Genomic DNA, 17,571 nt, shown 5'->3' with positions numbered 1-17,571 from the left:
CTCCAGCGCCCGCTCCGCCTCGTCGACGGGCGTGCCGATGAAGCGCATAGGAACATGATTGAGATGGTGAGATTCCGCGTGTAGTTTGTGGTGATAGTATCGTTCGCGGCGCAGGTGCTGTCGGAGGATGGTGGTGTGTGTGTGCTCGGCAGCGGTTGTGGCCGCTGAAAGGCTGTCGTCGATGGTGTCGGCTAGTGTGTGTGCGGAATTGAGCTCTCGGTGCCCCAAGGATTGCTCGCTTGGTCGGATTCGGGTCACTGTTGCAGTGGACTCGGCAGCGGTGGCGACAGGCGCTGGGCCGACGCGGCGTGTCAACTGTCGGATGGGGTGATGGCCGATGGTCTGCTGTTTCGGCGTGCTTGATGCTGGTCCTTCGTATTTGACAGAGATGCAGGGGCTGGGCGGAGTTCGGTGTGCTCGGTTGTGCCGGGTGCGATGGTATGTGGTCGTGAGGGGTGAAGAGGTCGACGACCGCGTGGAGGTGGCGGAGGACCGCGCCTCGTCGGCTTCAAGGCTCTCTTCCTGTTTGGTCGGGCCGTGTTGACGCTTACGAGGCGCCTGAATCTCCGCGCGCAACGGATTCGTGTCCTCATCATCGACCTCGCTAGAGTGTGATCGTTCCGCCTCGTCCTTCTGGAGGAGGAGTTCGTGGGTATGACCGCACACACGCGCAGGACGATGGTTGCTGCAGGTTGGTATCATGTGCTCATTATCCTCCTCATCATCGGAAAAGGTCGCGTTGCCATGCTCCTCGGCGGAAGGATGATACGTTTTGGGAAGAGGACCGGCAGAGCGCAGCAATGGACGACCCTGACTAAGCGGTGTAGCTTCTTCCTCCTCTTCCTCGTCCGTTGAGAGAGCCGAGTGCTGCTCACGAGCCTCTTGCGATGAAGCTGCTCGAGGATGCGCCCTTCGCTCGACGCGGCTCTTCTGCAGCACAAGCGCCGCGAGAGGCTCTTCCTCACTGAGGGCATCGGTGTCGGTGTCTGCCCTGCCAGGGACTTCCTCTTGAGCGGACGGTGCCGCTGGGGGGCGGTGCGCCGTTTTACGTCGAGGAGCGTAACGCACCAAGCGCACTTCCAACGGTGAGCCATCGGAGCTGTAGTCTTCTGAAGCCGCATGGGCGGATTCAGTCTTCTCAGGGGCCTTCGTGTACGTCGGATCGCCTGTTGCATGCCGGGCGCTACCGTAGATGAACCCCATAGTTAGTGGAACATCGGAGTCCGAATCGCGGTTGCTTGGTTCCTGTCTATCTGCAGCCGCCACCGGCACGGCCCTCAATGGAGGTCTGCTAGTCGGGGGACCGCCGTTCTGCCGCACCCCTAGCAGGAGAGGTCCCTCCTCGTTATCCTCGGAGGCGCTGACACCTCTCTTCGGCTCGCCCCTGCACCCGGATCCACCACTCACTCTGGCGGTACCGCCCGTTTCGAGCTGTGGTCCGCGCCTTAGCTGGAGTTCCAGCCTGTCATTGACATCCTCACCATGGTCATGCTTGGGGCCAGTATGCCCCGCCTTGTAGAGTTCGATTCGGCGGCCCATCAACGGCTCCAGGAGCTCCTCGCCGTCGCTGCCCTCGTCCCCATCTTCATCGGCGGCCTCGCCGGCTTCTGAAGGGCGACCAGCGGCACGCCTCGGGCCGAACCCGAACGACGGCGATAGCTGCTCGTCATCAGCATCCGTCTCAGCACTCGTTGCCCGTCCATCCTCCGCAGATCCAAGGTCCATGGAGGCGGGGCGGCCAACGGCACGCCTCGGGCCGTAGAGGGCGTAAGCATCGAGCTGCTCCTCCTCTTCTTGATCATCTGCGGGCACTGGTGCAGTAGAAAGCAGCAGAGCAGTGGACATCATCTGGGCCTGCGCAGCACGCTCCTGTTCGACTCGCGCCTTCTCATGGCGGAGGCGCAAGGCACGCGCTGCCCTTGCGCTGCGTGCAGCAGCGATGGCCTCCTCATCCATGTGGACGGAAGCGTCCTCGTCTTTCCCTCCCGTACTTGTGTCGCAGTGGTCCGTTTCGTCTCCTGTGTGCGCTGGTGAGTAAAACTCGGATGTGAGCTGCACGACTGAGACGCTCGACATGTCAAGAGCGTGCAGGGTGTTGGTCGTGAGCCACGAAGAGCCACTCCTCGTGTACGCCCCCGGTTGTGCCAGCCGCTCGATCCGCGTCGCCGCGTCGTACGGTGCGGCGTCGCGGAAGCTCTCGAACTCCTCGTCCGGCTCCGCTGCGACAGCGATGCCATCGCCGTCGCTAGTCCGGCTTGCTGCTGCTGCAACAGCGTTTCTGCGCTGCAGCCGCGCCTCAGCATCCTCGTCTTCGTGGAAAGGGTCAGAGACTGCGTCGCTCTCGCCTTCACCGGGAAGTAAGCCCCGCTCCTCGCCCTCTTTCTCGGCGTCGATGCCACGAAAGCCATCTTGCAGGAGTTCGTCCTCACGTGATATCATGATGTCGCATAGATCCTCCAGCTCATCCTCAGCAAGGCACTCGAGGTGAAAACGATAGCGGTCCTCGACAGCGGAAAGGTTCTCGATACGCTCAGCGAAGCTCTTCCCTTCTGTCGGTGAGCTGGCATCGCTGCTCGGCTCGCTCGCCCCTGCTGGCGCCGCCGCGGCGACCCTGGGAGCATTTCCTGAGTTCTCTCTGAGACGCCCACCCTTAGTACGAGACGCCGAGGCACGTTGCATGGGTGCCGGGTTGGAGGTGCTGCCACTAGTAACATCGATCGAGAACGCCGGGTCCTCAGCGGGGCTGTCGCTCGTGCGCGGGGTGGCGCCTAAGCCGGAGCCGGAGCCGGAGCCTTCAGTGGTGCTGCCTGGTGCGTGTTGGGTCGCTTCATGTCCAGCAACACCAGCACCAGCCAAAGCCGTAGCGTTACTGGCGACGGCTGTCGCCGACGACGGATCCATGGCGAGCGCGACAGAGATTTCCACGTGAGGCAAAAGATACACGAGGATCGAGCACACGAGGAGGTGGTGTGGCGCCGTGAAGCGAAGGAAGGCCAAGACGAACAGAAAGAGTAGAAGCGCTAAAATACAAAGTCTCCTCCTCGATGCGTGTTCCGACCTTTCCGCAGACCTCAAGCTCGTGCGTCAGGGAGGGGGGGGGAGGGTGCGGGGGCAACGCACAAAACAACGAAAACGAGTGCAAGCGAACACGGCGCTGGCACACACGCAGGCGCTGGTACACACACAGAGAAAGTAAAGAAAGGAGGGCAGCCCCACCGGAGATGTCTTCGCAAAGGCACGATGACGACGACGGTTCCGAAGACGCGAGAGGTGGTGGCGGTGGTGGTGGTGAGATGGAGGTCGGGAGGGAGGGCACAGAGGTGCAAGGCGATCCCGACGCGGAGGCAACCAAAAAAAAAAAAAAAGATGGGATGGGGAAGAGGAGGGCTCCAAGAAAAGAAAGAAACGCTGAAAAGGAATATATATATATATGTGTGTATGGCGAGGTTGGATGGGGGGTCGTAGGAGTTGGTGGTAGGAGTGCGAGCGCCACTGCCGGCAGACACAGACGCGGAGAAACGAGCCTTCGTGCGAGGACACGTGGTCACACCAAAGGTGAGCACCCACAACAGTCAAGGACAACACAAGATACCCTTCCCCCGTAAAACCACGCCCGCCTCCCTCCCCCGCCCCCAAAGCCACACACGCACAGCAGAACAACTCGAACGGGAGGACAGATGGGGAAGAGGAGCCACAGAAAACAAAATCACAACGGAAGACAAGGGGTCTGTGCACACGAACACGCGAGAGTGGGACGGAGTAGGCCGTCCGCGATGAGGTCGAAACAACAACGGCAACTATGAAGACGAAGAAACGGACGAATAATAGATGAAAAAGAGGAACCGTGTGCAGGCGAGAACGATGCGCAGAAGAGGGCGGGATGGGATGGGATGGGACAGGGGTGGTGGTGTATGGTGTGGTGTGGTGTGGGGTGGTGGGGTGCTCGATGAGTGGAGGGAGACGCCAACAGTACGTTTGGCGTCCTTTAGAGACAGGCAGACACGCACACGCACACACACACACACGCTTACACACAGGCAGACACACAGACCCCAAGTAAAACTGAGAAAAGCGGCAGTAGCCGATAACAGGAGAATGGGGGGGGGGGCGAAGAGGAGCACAGAGGCACACAGACGCCCCCGCCCACAGACACACACACACACACACACAAACGCACGCACGCAGGAGTCAAGCGACAACGAGGAAGACGAAGCTTGGAGCGAGGTGTCTACCGCTCAGGGCTTTCGCGATTGCGTTGTTCTTTCCGTTTCGCTTCTTCCGTCTTGCGCTTGCGACGAAGTGAGGGCGATGCACAGCGCACTCGCACGTTGCCTCTCCAACCGTATGCTTGAAGATCTCGCTGGCGCGCCCTCTCTTTGCCGCCGATGCCGCCGACGCTAACGCTCCCTCTCGCCTTCCTTACCGCTTGCACCTTTCCGTGTTCCTTGTGATACCCGCCTCTGCCACTGTGTCTGTGTCTGCCTCCTGAAGCGCCGACGGGGCGGGGGGGGGGCAGCGCTTGTTGTGCTCCTTCACTCCTTCCTCGAGAAGACGTTCTGGCCGTGCGCTTCACCTCTTCGCGACGTCGTTTCGCTACCGCTGTTACCCTAGTTGATGGGATCGAGGGCGACGTAAGGCGACAGCGGGCGGGCGGAGTTGTGAAACCCGATGAGTCGGAGCCTCGAGAACGGAGAGAGGGAGTGACGAGCGTCCAACAACACGAGGATCACACACTCACACACACGCAAAGGAAGGGGTGTAGATGGGGGGTGGGAGGGGATGAGGGAGGAAGATGCAACGAAAAGGTGGTAACGGTGATGACGGTAATGGCGGTGCGAGTCCCCTTCACAGACACACACGCAGACGCACGCACACGCCACGAGGCAAACACTCAGGGAAAGCTGCACGCAAAGAATAGTAGACAACAAAGGTTATGTACATACACGTGTGCGTATGGGCGCTTGTGTGCGTGTGTAAAGAGCCTCCAACACGGAGGACCTCTATCGAGGAGGCGGGTGCGTGTGCCTGTCTGCTCGTGCGCTGAGGTAAGAGAGCGAGAAGAAAGAGTAGAGGGCGGGTGGCGCTGTCGGCGCGGGATGGAGGGTGCGATGGCCTCAGACAGGGAGGCCTTGCGTGTACGTGCTTGCTTAATCGCAGTTGAAATTTCTACGCTGTTTCTGTCTTCATCTGCGTCTTCCTCGCGCTGCTGCTGGCGCGTGGGCACGCCCTTGTGCGCGCTCGCGACTCCGCTGCGGCCACAACGGTTCTCTTACGTGCGTTGGCGCTGTGCTTCTCGGCGCGTGTGAGGGCAGGCGGACGATGCAGCAGAGCGAACAACAACAAAAGAAGGAGGGCGCAGAGGGGAGGGGAGGGGAGGGGGGTTTGGCGGGTGATGTGCAAGCTGGTGTGGCTGCGTGCGCGAGAGAGAAGGAAGGTGTTACTAACACACACACACACACACACAAGGCGTTGAAACAAGACTTGTGAAGGACGCATGCGTCATACGTTCCGTGCGCGCATGTTGTGCATGAGGATGCACGTGCACGTGCGTTTGGGAGTCACAGAAGAAGGGGAAGAGAGAGGCAGATGCAGGCAGAGAGAGTGAGAGAGGACGGGACCTCATAAGTGCGGGTGCGCGCGCGTGTTCCCTCTTTCGAACACGGATCGCTCTTTTCGTGCCCCCGGTACAGTCCAGGTTCCTGAGGAGAACTCTACAGTGCGAACCGGCACACCGCAGCGTGGCCGTGAATGGGAGAGAAAGGGGCCCACTGAAACAATATCGGCGAGGCGCTGACGCGCTCCGGAGTGCTGGCGGTTGATGCGCGCCTCTTGCTGAAGCTCTTCTTCTTTTCATTTCTTTTTTTTTGGGAGGGGGGTGGGGATACAATGACCCGCACAGTCAAGCATGAAGAATAAGGACAACGCCATGGCACACAGACGGGAGGGCGGAGAGGGTGGGGGGGGGGGCAAAGGGATAGCACGCATCCCGAGGCACTACACAAGACTCCAACGCCGACACGCGCATGCGCACACACAGGCACGCACAGGTGGCGAGATGTGAGGGAGAGAGACAGACAGAGACGCAAGACAGCGGCGACGCACTTCTTGCAACGCAACAGCAGCGGCAAGACGCGCCATAGCGGTCCCACGAGCGCTCAGTGGGGGGAAGGGCGTGGGAGCGTGCTCATGCTTGGGCATGCGCCCGGTCTCGGCGACTTATACGCTGAGGCGTACGCACACGCATACGCGCTCCTGCTGCTCGGTGGCTAGCCCGAGATGGGCAGCGTTGAGCAGCAGAACAGCAGCGGTGCGTTACCGTCCTCGGCGCCTCCGTCCAAGTCGAGGGACAGCTCGGTGGCGGTGCACACCATCATCTGCTTCGTCGTGTGTACCTGCAGCTCCGCCGCGGTCCACCCAGACGGGTACGCGCACGGTGCGAGAGCTGCGGTGCGCGCCGGCGAGGTTGCCGCGGGCGCCACATTGCCAGCGTTGCTCCACTCGCCAGCCATGCGATCCCTTTGCGACGCACCAGGCAGGTGGCCAGCAGACTTTGTGCTGGACATCGAGAAATTACGCGCCCCAGGAAAGCCCGTCCGGTCCACGGGCACATCCGCGGCGGTTTCTGCGGTCATCACGGTGGCCTTGGTGGCGTTAACCGTTGCGGTCATGGAGGCCGGTGTGCCTGCGGAAGCCCCGGTAGCAGCACCGACAGCAGAGCCCGCCGCCGCCGCCGCTGTGGGGCAGGACGGGGGCTGCTTTGTGAGCAGACTCCACCGCAGCGCGATCTCCTCACATCCATTGGCGCTACGGTTATTGTTCTTTGTGGAGGCGGTGGTCGCCGTGCCAGCCGCTGCCGCATGGTGCTGCTGCTGTGGCGCCACTGCAGAGGCGAACCCACGCAGTCGATGGGTCTCTGGGATGGCGTTGGACGAGAGGAGGAACATCGGGTAAGGGGTACCGGTGGAGACGACGGCGATGCTGCTCGTGTACGCCGTGTTCTCCGGCATGGACGGCATTATGGCGCTCCAGGTGGCGTTTACTGCGCCAGATCCGCCACGACCAGCGCCGCCACCTCGGCGGTCGGCGTTCTTGTCTCCACCGGCTCCTCCGCTGCCGTGTTCGCTAACCGCGTCTGTCGTCTCCGGCTTGATCATGTCCTTGATGCGCATGGCGCCGGTGCCGGCGTGGTGCAGCTGAAGGAAGAGTCGATAGATGGAGATGAGCTGTTGGCCCTGTTCCGTCGAGAGACCGCCGCTGTCGGCACCCCTGCTCACCAGCAGCCCGTCTGACGTGTACACGTTCATGCTGCTTCGTTGGGGAGGGACGTGGAGAGGGGGAGGGAGGGGCGAATGGGTCCGTAACTGTATGTGTGCGTGCGAGCGGGCGCTCTCGACGGGCTGAACGCGCACGACAGAGAAGAGTGACCAAAGACACGAGAAGCGGCGCTCACGAGAGCAGCGGCGCTGCAGAGGGGTGTTCGTGCACGGGATGAGGTCCGTGCGCGGGAACGCAGTGGAGAGTGACGTGGAGTGCGTAGGGAGGCAGTTGACGGTGGCTAAGTGGAAGCCTCTGGGGGCGAAGACTTTCGGCCCTCCGCAGGGTTGGGGGAGAGGGGAGGAGGGTGGGGGGAGGGGTGAAGAGTCGAGCCCGTTATTGAGCGGAGGGGGAGGGGGACTCGTCTCCACTGTTTCACCTGGCATGGGCGATGCCATCAAACGTGTGGGGCATCGATAGCGAGAGGCGGCGGCGGCGATGGGGGGGGGCCACGGACTTGGGGACTCCGCGCTTACGGCGCCGCTTTTGATTCCTCTTGATGACGTCTACGAAAATGCAGGGCCCAGCCTTTCCTTATCCGCCATGTCTCACCCGGTGGCGGCCTTGATGAGAGGGGGTTGTGGTGGGTGGTAGGCTGGTCAGGGGGGAGGGGGCAGACTTGAATTCGCAGACAAGGTAGAACACCGAGTTGGCATCCGATCCAGCACACGAGAGCGAGAACGAGAAGAGATGCGCTAAGCTGCACGCGCACATATGCACCCGTGTGCCACGGCCGGAAGCCGCCCGACAGAAGCAGCGGAGGCCCTCCTGCTTCCCTTCCCTCGCACAATACACGACGGCAGAGCACGTTCGCAAGAAGACAAGGGAGGTGAGAGAGGAAACGCGATTACGAGTCATGATGGGTGTTTGGACCACGACCGGAAAAGGCGAGGGAGAAGCACATCCAAGCACCACCCCGGGGATAGAGTGAACACCAGCTCCCGTGGCACCGCCAGGACAAAGCCAACGCACGCTTGTTTCTTAGTGCGGGGCGGAGTCGCTCTCGCCCAACCCAGCTGCGCGAGAGAAGGAGAACGAGGGAGGCGAAGGTAAGCGCCATGTGGGTGATGGTTAGGCGTTTCGTGGGCACACCCATGCGCGCTGCGGCACTGACCCCCCCCCCCGCCGGTGTCGGTGGCCTCCCAAAATTGCATGCGACAGTGCAAAGACAGAGGAAAGACGGGGGCGAGCGAGAAAAGCGAAGCGTGCCTCGAAAGACATGCGCTCCTGCGGCGCGTATGAGCTAGGGATGGTGAGCGCCGCGGTCGGGTTTGCGTGAAGGGGTGCACAAGGATCAGCACCAACCCACCCCACACCACACCACAGCGCACACATTCGCCAGCCTCCATTTCATGAGGTGATGCCGGCGCTTTCGGTAGTCGTGTCTTCTGCGGAAGAAGGTGCCGTCCGCGTGGAGGCTGCCGCACCTTCGGTGAAGTGGGGTGGTGTGGGGGGCCAGTCAGTCGCATAGACGCTTCGTGCGTCTTGCTCACATCGCACCCCCTTGTGCGCACACAGACACACAACAGACTCACAACGGACTCACGAGCACACAGCCCAGACAAGCACACGCACACCCTCCTCTCGACCAATCAGTCAAGCTTCTCACGATACTGCATGGCGATGTCCGTTGTAAAGGAGCGCCGCTGCACCTCGCGAGCGCGTGCCGCCTGCGCGCGCGCCTGACCTTGGCGCCAGGGCTCGATCAGCTCGCGAAGCAGGAACAATGCAAAGATGTGGAAGCCGGCGACCGGCGACACGGTCTCCGTGAAGCCTCTGCGGCACACCACCACGAGCATGTACACCATCGTCACAAGGAACCCGACAAGGATGCCAGGAATCTGACTCGCCACCTTCATGATGGTGGGAAGGTACTGCATCAGCTGCGTCATGTCCGGGGCATTGGCGCCCAAAGGAGAAAACGGCATCCCAGGCATTCCACCGGGCATCGGCTCCTGCGTCGACGGTGGCGGCGGCCCAGCGACACCTTTGGCGGCCAACGTCCGCATCGGCGCACGCGGGGCAGAGTTCATTGCGCGTGCGCTAGGAGATATGGCGGTGAGGTAGGGGGTGCCTCAACACACAAGCTCACTGTGCGGGCCGTACGAGTACGGAGGCGGATGGAAAGAGTCAGAGGATGCGAGAGGGGATAAAGAGGGTCACGAGTGCATTCTAGAGACGCATAGGGATGGGTGAGCGTCTGCGCACACACGCATCGCTGTCAGCGCTTCTCCCCGCAGCCCCTCTCCCTCCGTATTCTTTTCGGCACGGCTTTATGCACGGGTGAGGGAGGGGGAGGCAGTAGGGATAGAGCAAGGAGTGGCAGAATCGAGCTTCCTCAAAAAGTGTCGTGCAGCGCGGTGAAGGATTCCGCAAGGGCGGCGGATATGCGCCCTGCGTGCGCGCGCACGCACACACGTACAGAGAGAGAGAGATTAAGCACACTCAAGATCATGATCATCGCCATTGCACGTTATCAACATACACACACACAGAGACGGACAGACACACAAAACGGAGCCTAAGAATGGCGGTGGAGTGCGCGCGCGCTGCTGGTGGCCCTGGCAAGCACGTGAATGGGCCCAATGTCGTCACCACAGCAACAGTGGTTTTACAGACCGGCAGCCTAAACCTCCTGCAGCCACAAGATGCGCATGCGGCCATTGAAGCGGGTGCGGCTTTCCTCCACCAACTGCGCGCGCAGCTGCGCAGACTCCTGGAAGAGATTCTCTGCCATGCCACCGCCTGCCGTACGGCCGTATTGCTGCGTGTGCACAAGGCAGAAGTCCAAGATGCAGCGCAGCACCACGAGCATAGCTTCCCAGCACTCGAACTCCGGCTCCACCTGCAGACCATGCGCCTCGTACTGCTGAGCCATGAACTGCTCCATGTCCTGACGCAGCTGCTGCACGCACTGCAGGAGTCGATGCCAGACATCAAACTCGAGGCCGCCGGCGTACAGTTCTGTGCTCGCATTGCTGCTGCTGCTACGCGCGGCACCTGCTGTGGCTGCTGCGCCTCCGAACGACGTCGCACGTGGCGCGTGGTGCTGCTGCTGTTGCCCATCTCCTACTGCTTGAATTGCTAGCGCGTCCGCCAACTCACCGTAGCGGCAGCCTGTGGCCACCCCGCGTAGGAACGCCGCCGCGCCGGTGAAGACCTCCATCGCCTGCTGCGCCGCCTCCTGCGTTGGCGCGGCGGAGCCGGCTCTTGCACTTTTCAGACCCGCGCCCAGCTTGAGAACGCCTGTTATGTCGATCAATTTGCGCACATCGTCCCAGCGCTGCTGCAGCGCCTCCGCCGTCTTGGCGGCTACGGTGCTGGGGGGGAGGCCGGCGCTCACGCCTTCTAACGCTTTTTCTGGTTCGGCGGCCGCCGCAGCGGTAGAGGAGCTGCCTGCCCCGGCAGCCGTCGACGCCGCTGCCGCTGGGGAGTCGGTGCTGCTGCCGCTGCTTTGGCTTTGGGTGATCTGCTGCAGCTCCGGGAACGCTCGAAATTGAAAACTGCGGTCATAACAGATATGCACCGGTGACCACGGGTCCCTGCTTGCCAGGTACCGTCCCACCACCCGCGCATCCACGGGAGGCGCCACAGCCCGCCACAGCTCGCGGTAAGCGGCGTCGTCGGCTGCTGAGGACCCGCGCAGGGCGTACCGCAGCAGCCGCTGCGCATCGCGGTCACGTCCTCGATCGTCGCGCGAGTACTTCACAACATCCATCATCTGCGCCATGAGATCGGCTGAGTACAGGACGCCACTGGAGGTGAGCATGGTCAGCAAGGCGAGATACATGCGCCGCTCAGACACAGGCCGTCTGTCGTGAAAGTCTCCGTCGACGCAGCGCTCCACCGCGGCCAGTAGCACGCTACACACGTCCGTGTCCTCAAAGTCGGTCGCCTTCACCTGGGCAGGGTCTGCCGTCGCCAGCGGCCGCTTCATCACGGAGGCCACGAAGGGGATGCGAAGCTGCAGCGACGGAACATCCATCGCGGCGTGATCGGCGCCGACGTACTCCCACAAAAAGTTGTGGACCTCCTGGATCAGTGTCTCACCGAGGTCGATGACCGCGAAGTAGCGCCGGTACACGGATGGGCTGAGGCTCGCGTTGAGTTGCTTGAGGTTTCCTCGCAGACGCGCGATCTGCGCAGACAACAACGCATCGACGCGATGCGGGGCGAGGCGCTCGATCTCCTCCAACGCAAGATACTGGTACAGCTCCACCAGCTGACGACGGCGCGTCTCACGCCACTCCGGCGGCTGATGCGCGGCGTGCTCGAGTACCGTGTGCAGCGTCTCCACGGACGCAATATCCGGACGGGCACCGAGGGCGGTGAGTTCGTCGAAGAGAAGAAACACATCATCGACTTGGATGTGCTCGTACCGTGCCGCGCGTGAGAGCAGCGCGTTCAGCGTGTCCACGTCCACCTTGACCCCGCGCTGCTTCATCTCCTTGTAGTAGACGAGCATCTCCGGAAACGCCGCACAGGCACGCAGCGCGCCGTTGTAGGCGTAGGCAAGGTTTCGGTAAGAGAAGCGCAGCCAATCACGAGGGGTGCGGGGTTCGAGGCCGATGGACCACTTCTTCGCTGGCCAGTGTCGGCGGTCGGCAATGCTGGTGCTGTAGCTGTCCACCCAGTTCTCGTTGTAGTGCGCCGGGTCCCAGACGCTCCGCGGGATGCTCGGGGCCAATACGAAAAAGCTACGCCGCAACATCTTTCTCGTCTTCGCCTTCGCTGTTCTGTCGCCGTTGAAGCGGGTGGAGCACGACGGAGAAGAAGGTGGTGGTGGTGATGGGGGCGGCGGCGGCTGTTAGGTATGAGAATGCTCCCCTACACGCGCGCAGTGCGTGTGCGCATGCGGCGAGGGCCGAAGAAGAGAAGAGAAGAGAAGGTGGTGGTGGTGGGGGGGGGACACGTGTGAGCGTGCCTGACAGTGCACCGTGTGCCCAACCCGCAGCGACGAACGGTGAAAAGGAGAGAGGGATGCAGATACAACGACAAGTGAGCGGCATGGGGAGGCGGGAGGAGCGACGAGGTGCTGAAGCCTGCGTGTGTATGTGTGTCGGCGCTGCTCCAAGTGGCGCTCACGTGTGCTGTTCCTTTTGAAGCTCCCGGCATCAGCAGCAGCAGCAGCGGTGGCGGCGGCGGCGGCAGGGATGTGGGGCCTGCGTGTGTGTGTGTGTGTGTCTGTATGTGTGCAGTGCACTGCAGTGCAAGGCAAACAGCATAAGCTTGTAAAGGAAGACGCGGGCACGGCGACGGGCTGGACGATGGGCGGCGGTGAGGCAACTTTCCGGGAGTGGGTAATAAGGAGGAGGATGAGGACAGGGTACAGCTAAATGCCAGTGCTTTTGTGTGAGCGCAGAGGCCATGCTGCATTCGTGCCAGGGCACGCGTCCACTTCGCCTCCCCGGTTCCACGAGTACGCCTCATACGCTCCACCGTCAGAAGACGTGCACGTTGGCGCCCATGAAGTCGTCGCACTCCTCCGGCACCGCGTAGCGCGCGAGCAGCAGCCGTTCATTGAGCTGATCGAATGCGGCGTTCGCCTCGTACATGGAGGTGGAGCCTCCAATCACCTCCGCCTCGTTAGCTGTAACACTCCCACTGGCACCACCGCCGCTGCCGTCCTTGATGACCTCAATGCATACCTTCGCCCGAAGAGCGGCCATCGAGGCAAGCAGGTTCACGTGTGCTGCGTCGCCGCTTGCGTATTCTCCACGGAGCGGTCGCACGCCGCACGGCAGCAGCACATCTGCTGGCAGCTGGACAAGCTCCGTTGACCCGCAGACGTCAACGAGCGTCATGAGGAGCGACGCCACATGCAGGCTGGTGTGGTGGATGGCGCGGTTTTTGTAGCTGTAGTAGACGCGCTGGCGCACGACCTGCCCGGTGCTAGGGTGGATAGTGAGCACGTGAACGGTGCCGCTGCGAGCACACACGGCCAGCGCCACGGAGTCAACCAGCACGAGCTGCGTGATGCTCTCCGCTGCCTTCCACACACGCGCAACAGAGCGTGGGTTGAGTTTGACGAGGGAGAGCAGGGACGCGCCCATGGCAACGAGGGTGACGCTGTCGTGCGCGGCGATCGCGGTCACGGTCGCCGACCACGAGCCCGGCAGTGCGGTGCTCATGGAGGTGGGGGCTGCCTCTTCCACCGACTCGCGACGTGCGGTCGAGGAGAGAGACTTGTGTGTGGGCTTTGGCGAGATTGAGGAGAGCTGGCGAACACGCAGAGTATGGCTGGTGGAGGTCGCTGCGTGAAGCAGACACGACGGCGGGCACGACAGCTCGGCATCGACGGCGGCCTCGCGCTGGGATGGCGGCGCCCGCGACGACAACAGCGCCGAGAGGGCGGAGGGGTGGTGCACAGCGTAGGCGGCGCGACTGGAGAAGGTGGAGGGACGGACCACCACGATGGGGCTCATCGAGTCTCCCAGGCGCCGCCAGAGGAGCACCACGCCGTCGTTGCCGCTGGTGACAAGGCCAAGGCGCTGCGTGGCGCGCGCCAAGCGCTCTTGCCGCTGCGGTGACGTAGGGGATGCCAGCTCACCAGAAGGTGCCGCGTATGTGTTGACGCCCGCTCCCATGCTGCGGACGCCACGCGTTGACGTTGTGGGGCTGGCATTCGTTGATACGCACCCATCCAGTGTGCAAGGCGGCAGTAGAACCGCGTCCACCTGCGCGACTGGGATGTCGTGCGCCGCGAAGCTTAGCGTGTAGGACGTGTCAGAGAAGAGGCTGACACGACCGTCGCTGCTGCCCACGATGCCGCGGAGGTACACGACGTCTTCGTCCTTTTCGTCTCGTGAGCCACCGCCGCCGCCGCGGCGCGGTCCGCCGGCCGGTGGCGTGGCGGAGCTGAAGGAGGCGGAGAGGGGAATACGGCAGCAGTAGGCGATGTGCAACGGCAGCAGCGCTGCACAGGTCGCCTCTGCCCCGCCGTTACCGACCCTGCAAGACCCGGCGAGAACCCCGCTACCGCTGGCATCCGCCCGGCTCCCGTCACTAGCCGCCCCGTCAGCATTACTGTACCTGCGGGCGTTCTCGCGCGCCGCCATGAGCTGTTGCGTTGTGGGGAGGGGCTGGATGCGGCACTTTTCGTAAGGTGGCGTGTGCAGTCGGTCGAGTCCGTAGAGGACGACGTCGCCCCTGCGCAGGACAACGATGACCGCGTCGGCTCTGCCGCTGCCGATGGCGAACACAAGAGAGCGTAAGGGTGCGCCGCACCGAGCCTGCGCGTCCGTTGCGGTTCCGCGCCCAACCTCGGGTAGGTTGCCACACTCCCCGGAGGAGTGGGGGGAGGTAGCCCAGGCGGAGCTAGATGTGTCGAGTGCTGCTGAGACCTTCGGCTGCAATGAGTGCTCGCCTGCCGCGCCGTCCTGGATCGAGGTGCTCGAGGCCATGAGAGTCGGGAAGAAGTCCGCGAAGACGGCCTGCTCCTCCGCTGCGAGAGGGAGAAACAGTGAGCGAAACTCGTGCGTCATGATCGCTGGAAGACTGCGCGGTAGTGCTGCTGCAGCGTACCGGTGCGCGAAGAAGAAACGAGGAGCTGGCAAAGAGAGGCTCGGGTACGTGTGTGCGCGTGTGGGTATGCGTGGCTGCACCAGCTGCCGTCGCGTTGACGGAGGTAGGGAGCCGAGAGTGGAGGGTGGGCGATGTTTTTTTTTTTTTGTGTGTGTGAAGGTTGAAGGATTGGCAGCGCGTCGCCACGCGATGATGGTTTGCGGTGGTTGCTGGAAGGGTGTGGTGAGGTGATTCAGCAGACAAGAAACACGACAGAGATAGAGAAAGGGGAAGAGAGCTCAGCGGTGCTTCGCATGCCGCTCGGCCAAAAAGAATACCGCTGAGAGGCCTCCCTACACATCGACGTGCACACCTGCGTGCACCATGCTTGTGTGTGCTGCTTCGGTTGCTCGATGTCTAGCATTCACAAGAGCGCCAGGGAGAGGTAGAGGTAGAGGGACGAGTGAGGGCAGGTGCGCAGTGTGTCTGTGTGTATGTGTGTATCAGCGACAGCTCGTCATCGGCGCTGCAAGACACATGTGCAGATCGCCGATGCCACCCTCTCTCTACTCTCTGAAAAGCGAGCACAAATATGCATATAGCTCCTTCGTCTTCTCACCGTCTGCCCGTGCGCGGCTGCAGCTCAACGGGCGAGAGGCGCAGAGGTGGCTGCGGAGTCCACCCCCAGTCTCGTGACTCTCCTCCTCCGTCGCCCCGTCCCCGCCTTCTGCTAAGCCAGTCTTCACAGCTTCGCATGCACTTCGAGTAGCGGGGTGATTTCGCCTCGCAGATTCTGCGTCATGGCGGCGGCTACCTTTGCAGGACTGAGCCCTTTGCCGAACAGGTACATGAGCTTCACCTCCGCAGCGGAGGCGCACATGTCGTTCAGGTACACGATCTCGGGCGAGATGGCGTGCAGGCGCTGGACCTCGGACGGGTTCAGCGTGCCGCTGATATCACGAGCCACAGCACAGACAACGATATTGTGCTTGTGCGCAACAGCGACGATTCGCCGCAGCTGCTGCGCTACGACGCCCTGCACGCTACCAACACCGTTGAGAGACAGCAGCACAGCATCCAGCAGGGGTTTCTGCGCGCCGTCGCTGTCGTCCGTCGAGGGTGCTGCCGTGACGGAGAAGGCGCAGGGAGACGACCTTGGCCGCTTCTGCTCCAGCAATGCGACGAAGGTGTCCACGTCGGCCTCGGGGTCGATCGGGTAGCAGCCCACGCGTCCACGCATGTCCGACATAATTTTCAAGGCACCCATTGGTTGCGGGAGCAGATGCTCGTCCTTCAGCACGAAATCGGTAGCCCCCACAACGCCAAGCGCCGGATAGTTGAGGGAGCGGAAGGCGCCGTACGTATGGTAGACCTTGTTGCACCGGTTGCCGCGAAACAGGCTGTCGTTGAAGAAGATACACACCTCACAAATCTTGGGGTTGGATGCGATCATCATCCCGATCACCACGTTGCGGCGGGCATCGTTGTACGGCTCCGCCAGCGCCACCATCGCCCCTGTCACGATCACCGGCTTGCCAAGGTTGCACAGCAGGAAAGAAAGTGCACTCGCCGTGTAGTGCATCGTGTCCGTGCCGTGCGCGATGAGAAAACCGTCGTACTCGTCGTAGTGCACCTGCACATCCGCGGCGATGCGGCAGTAGTCGGCGGCGTTCATGTCGCTGCTGTCGAGGAGCTCGGCGTACTCTATGATGTCGAATGGCGCGATTTCGGAGCTCTCCCGCAGCTCTCGCATCTCGCGCATCTGCTCCGTCAGGTATCCGGCGACGGGCTCCAGCGCGCCTGCGGCGTTCTTCTTCATGCCAATGGTTCCCCCTAGGTACAAGACGAGTATGCGGCGAGTATTCCTGCCTGGGCGGGGTGCCGCCGGCGGCCTTGACACAGCCGCCGGCGTTGCTGTGGCCTCTATTCCCGCTTCCATCGCTAAGACGAGATGCGGTGGCAAGGAAAGCGTCAGCGCTGTTATGTGTACTCAGCGAAGCCCCTCGCGAGAAATTGGTGTTCTCCCTCCTTGCGCCTGTAGAGGTGCGGTGAAGTGGAGCTGATGTGCACCTACTATGGTATCTCTGCGCGCTGGGCATTACCAAGAAGGAAATGAGGAAGGGGTGATGGTGGTGCGTGCGTGGACGGGAGTTGAGAGAAGTGCCAAGCAGTGTTGATACGGGTGGGAGGGGTGAGTGGGTGGGCCTGGTGCACGCAACCGTGCAAGCACACTGTTGGCACTGACCGAGGCAGAGGCAGACGAGTGCACGTATGCATGAGTCTGTCCGTCTATGCGCTAGCCAGAGAGACACAGAGACGGAGAGGCACACGCGTCCTTGCCGTGCAGCCTGCTGCTGCTGCTGCGGCTGCCCTGGTCTGCCTCCATTTCTGCTCTCGAAGGCGCCGGCGACACGCACGCGTACAGCGATGGCGTAGGGCCCTTCACGTTCCGTTGACGGCGTGAGATTGTAAATCATCCGTAGAGGTAAATAAGAAAGGAAAGCGGCATCGAGCGCACGCCTGTCGGCCGCGCGATGCGTTCGGCGGAGAGAGCGGAGGGGGGATGTGGACAGCAAGCGAGTGGCGGTAGCGAGAACCCCCGCTAAACTTACGCGTGCGCCTGTGCACACCCGCACGCACGCACGTGCGTACACTCTCTCGCTGCGATCCGAAGAGCTTAGTCGAACAGACCAAAGCCCATGTCGTCGTCTGCATCCTCCTCTGGCTCCTCCTTCGCGGCCGCCGCAGCCGGGG

The 17,571-nt window shown here is 62.3% G+C and overlaps 6 protein-coding genes and 1 non-coding gene across 7 annotated transcripts; all 7 read right to left on the bottom strand.

Moving 5' to 3' along the window:
* LDBPK_150490 (hypothetical protein) lies at nt 1–702 on the bottom strand (the record flags this gene model as incomplete). Its single annotated transcript, XM_003859526.1, has 1 exon — nt 1–702. A coding segment is annotated over one exon (702 nt), but the record flags the coding sequence as incomplete, so codon positions are not given.
* A 930-nt stretch (nt 703–1,632) lies between these two features.
* LDBPK_15snoRNA7 lies at nt 1,633–1,730 on the bottom strand. The gene has a single exon (XR_002966710.1). It is a non-coding gene; the product is annotated as an uncharacterized ncRNA (small nucleolar RNA).
* Nucleotides 1,731–6,266: 4,536 nt separating this feature from the next.
* On the bottom strand, nt 6,267–7,304 carry LDBPK_150480 (hypothetical protein, conserved; the record flags this gene model as incomplete). Its single annotated transcript, XM_003859525.1, has 1 exon — nt 6,267–7,304. The coding sequence occupies one exon, from the start codon at nt 7,302–7,304 to the stop codon at nt 6,267–6,269; it is 1,038 nt and encodes a 345-aa protein (XP_003859573.1).
* Nucleotides 7,305–8,906: 1,602 nt separating this feature from the next.
* LDBPK_150470 (hypothetical protein, conserved) lies at nt 8,907–9,347 on the bottom strand (the record flags this gene model as incomplete). The annotated part of the gene is made up of 1 exon (XM_003859524.1): nt 8,907–9,347. One exon carries the CDS (start codon nt 9,345–9,347, stop codon nt 8,907–8,909), a length of 441 nt encoding a protein of 146 aa, XP_003859572.1.
* Nucleotides 9,348–9,940: 593 nt separating this feature from the next.
* LDBPK_150460 (hypothetical protein, conserved) lies at nt 9,941–12,025 on the bottom strand (the record flags this gene model as incomplete). Its single annotated transcript, XM_003859523.1, has 1 exon — nt 9,941–12,025. One exon carries the CDS (start codon nt 12,023–12,025, stop codon nt 9,941–9,943), a length of 2,085 nt encoding a protein of 694 aa, XP_003859571.1.
* Nucleotides 12,026–12,755: 730 nt separating this feature from the next.
* Nucleotides 12,756–14,798, bottom strand: LDBPK_150450 (hypothetical protein, conserved; the record flags this gene model as incomplete). Its single annotated transcript, XM_003859522.1, has 1 exon — nt 12,756–14,798. One exon carries the CDS (start codon nt 14,796–14,798, stop codon nt 12,756–12,758), a length of 2,043 nt encoding a protein of 680 aa, XP_003859570.1.
* Nucleotides 14,799–15,559: 761 nt separating this feature from the next.
* LDBPK_150440 (cytoplasmic l-asparaginase i-like protein) lies at nt 15,560–16,756 on the bottom strand (the record flags this gene model as incomplete). Its single annotated transcript, XM_003859521.1, has 1 exon — nt 15,560–16,756. The coding sequence occupies one exon, from the start codon at nt 16,754–16,756 to the stop codon at nt 15,560–15,562; it is 1,197 nt and encodes a 398-aa protein (XP_003859569.1).
* Nucleotides 16,757–17,571: the final 815 nt, after the last annotated feature.

Source organism: Leishmania donovani, chromosome 15 (genome assembly GCF_000227135.1).
Source record: "Leishmania donovani BPK282A1 complete genome, chromosome 15".
NCBI lineage: Eukaryota > Euglenozoa > Kinetoplastea > Trypanosomatida > Trypanosomatidae > Leishmania > Leishmania donovani.
This window is presented reverse-complemented; position numbering and strand designations above follow the sequence as displayed.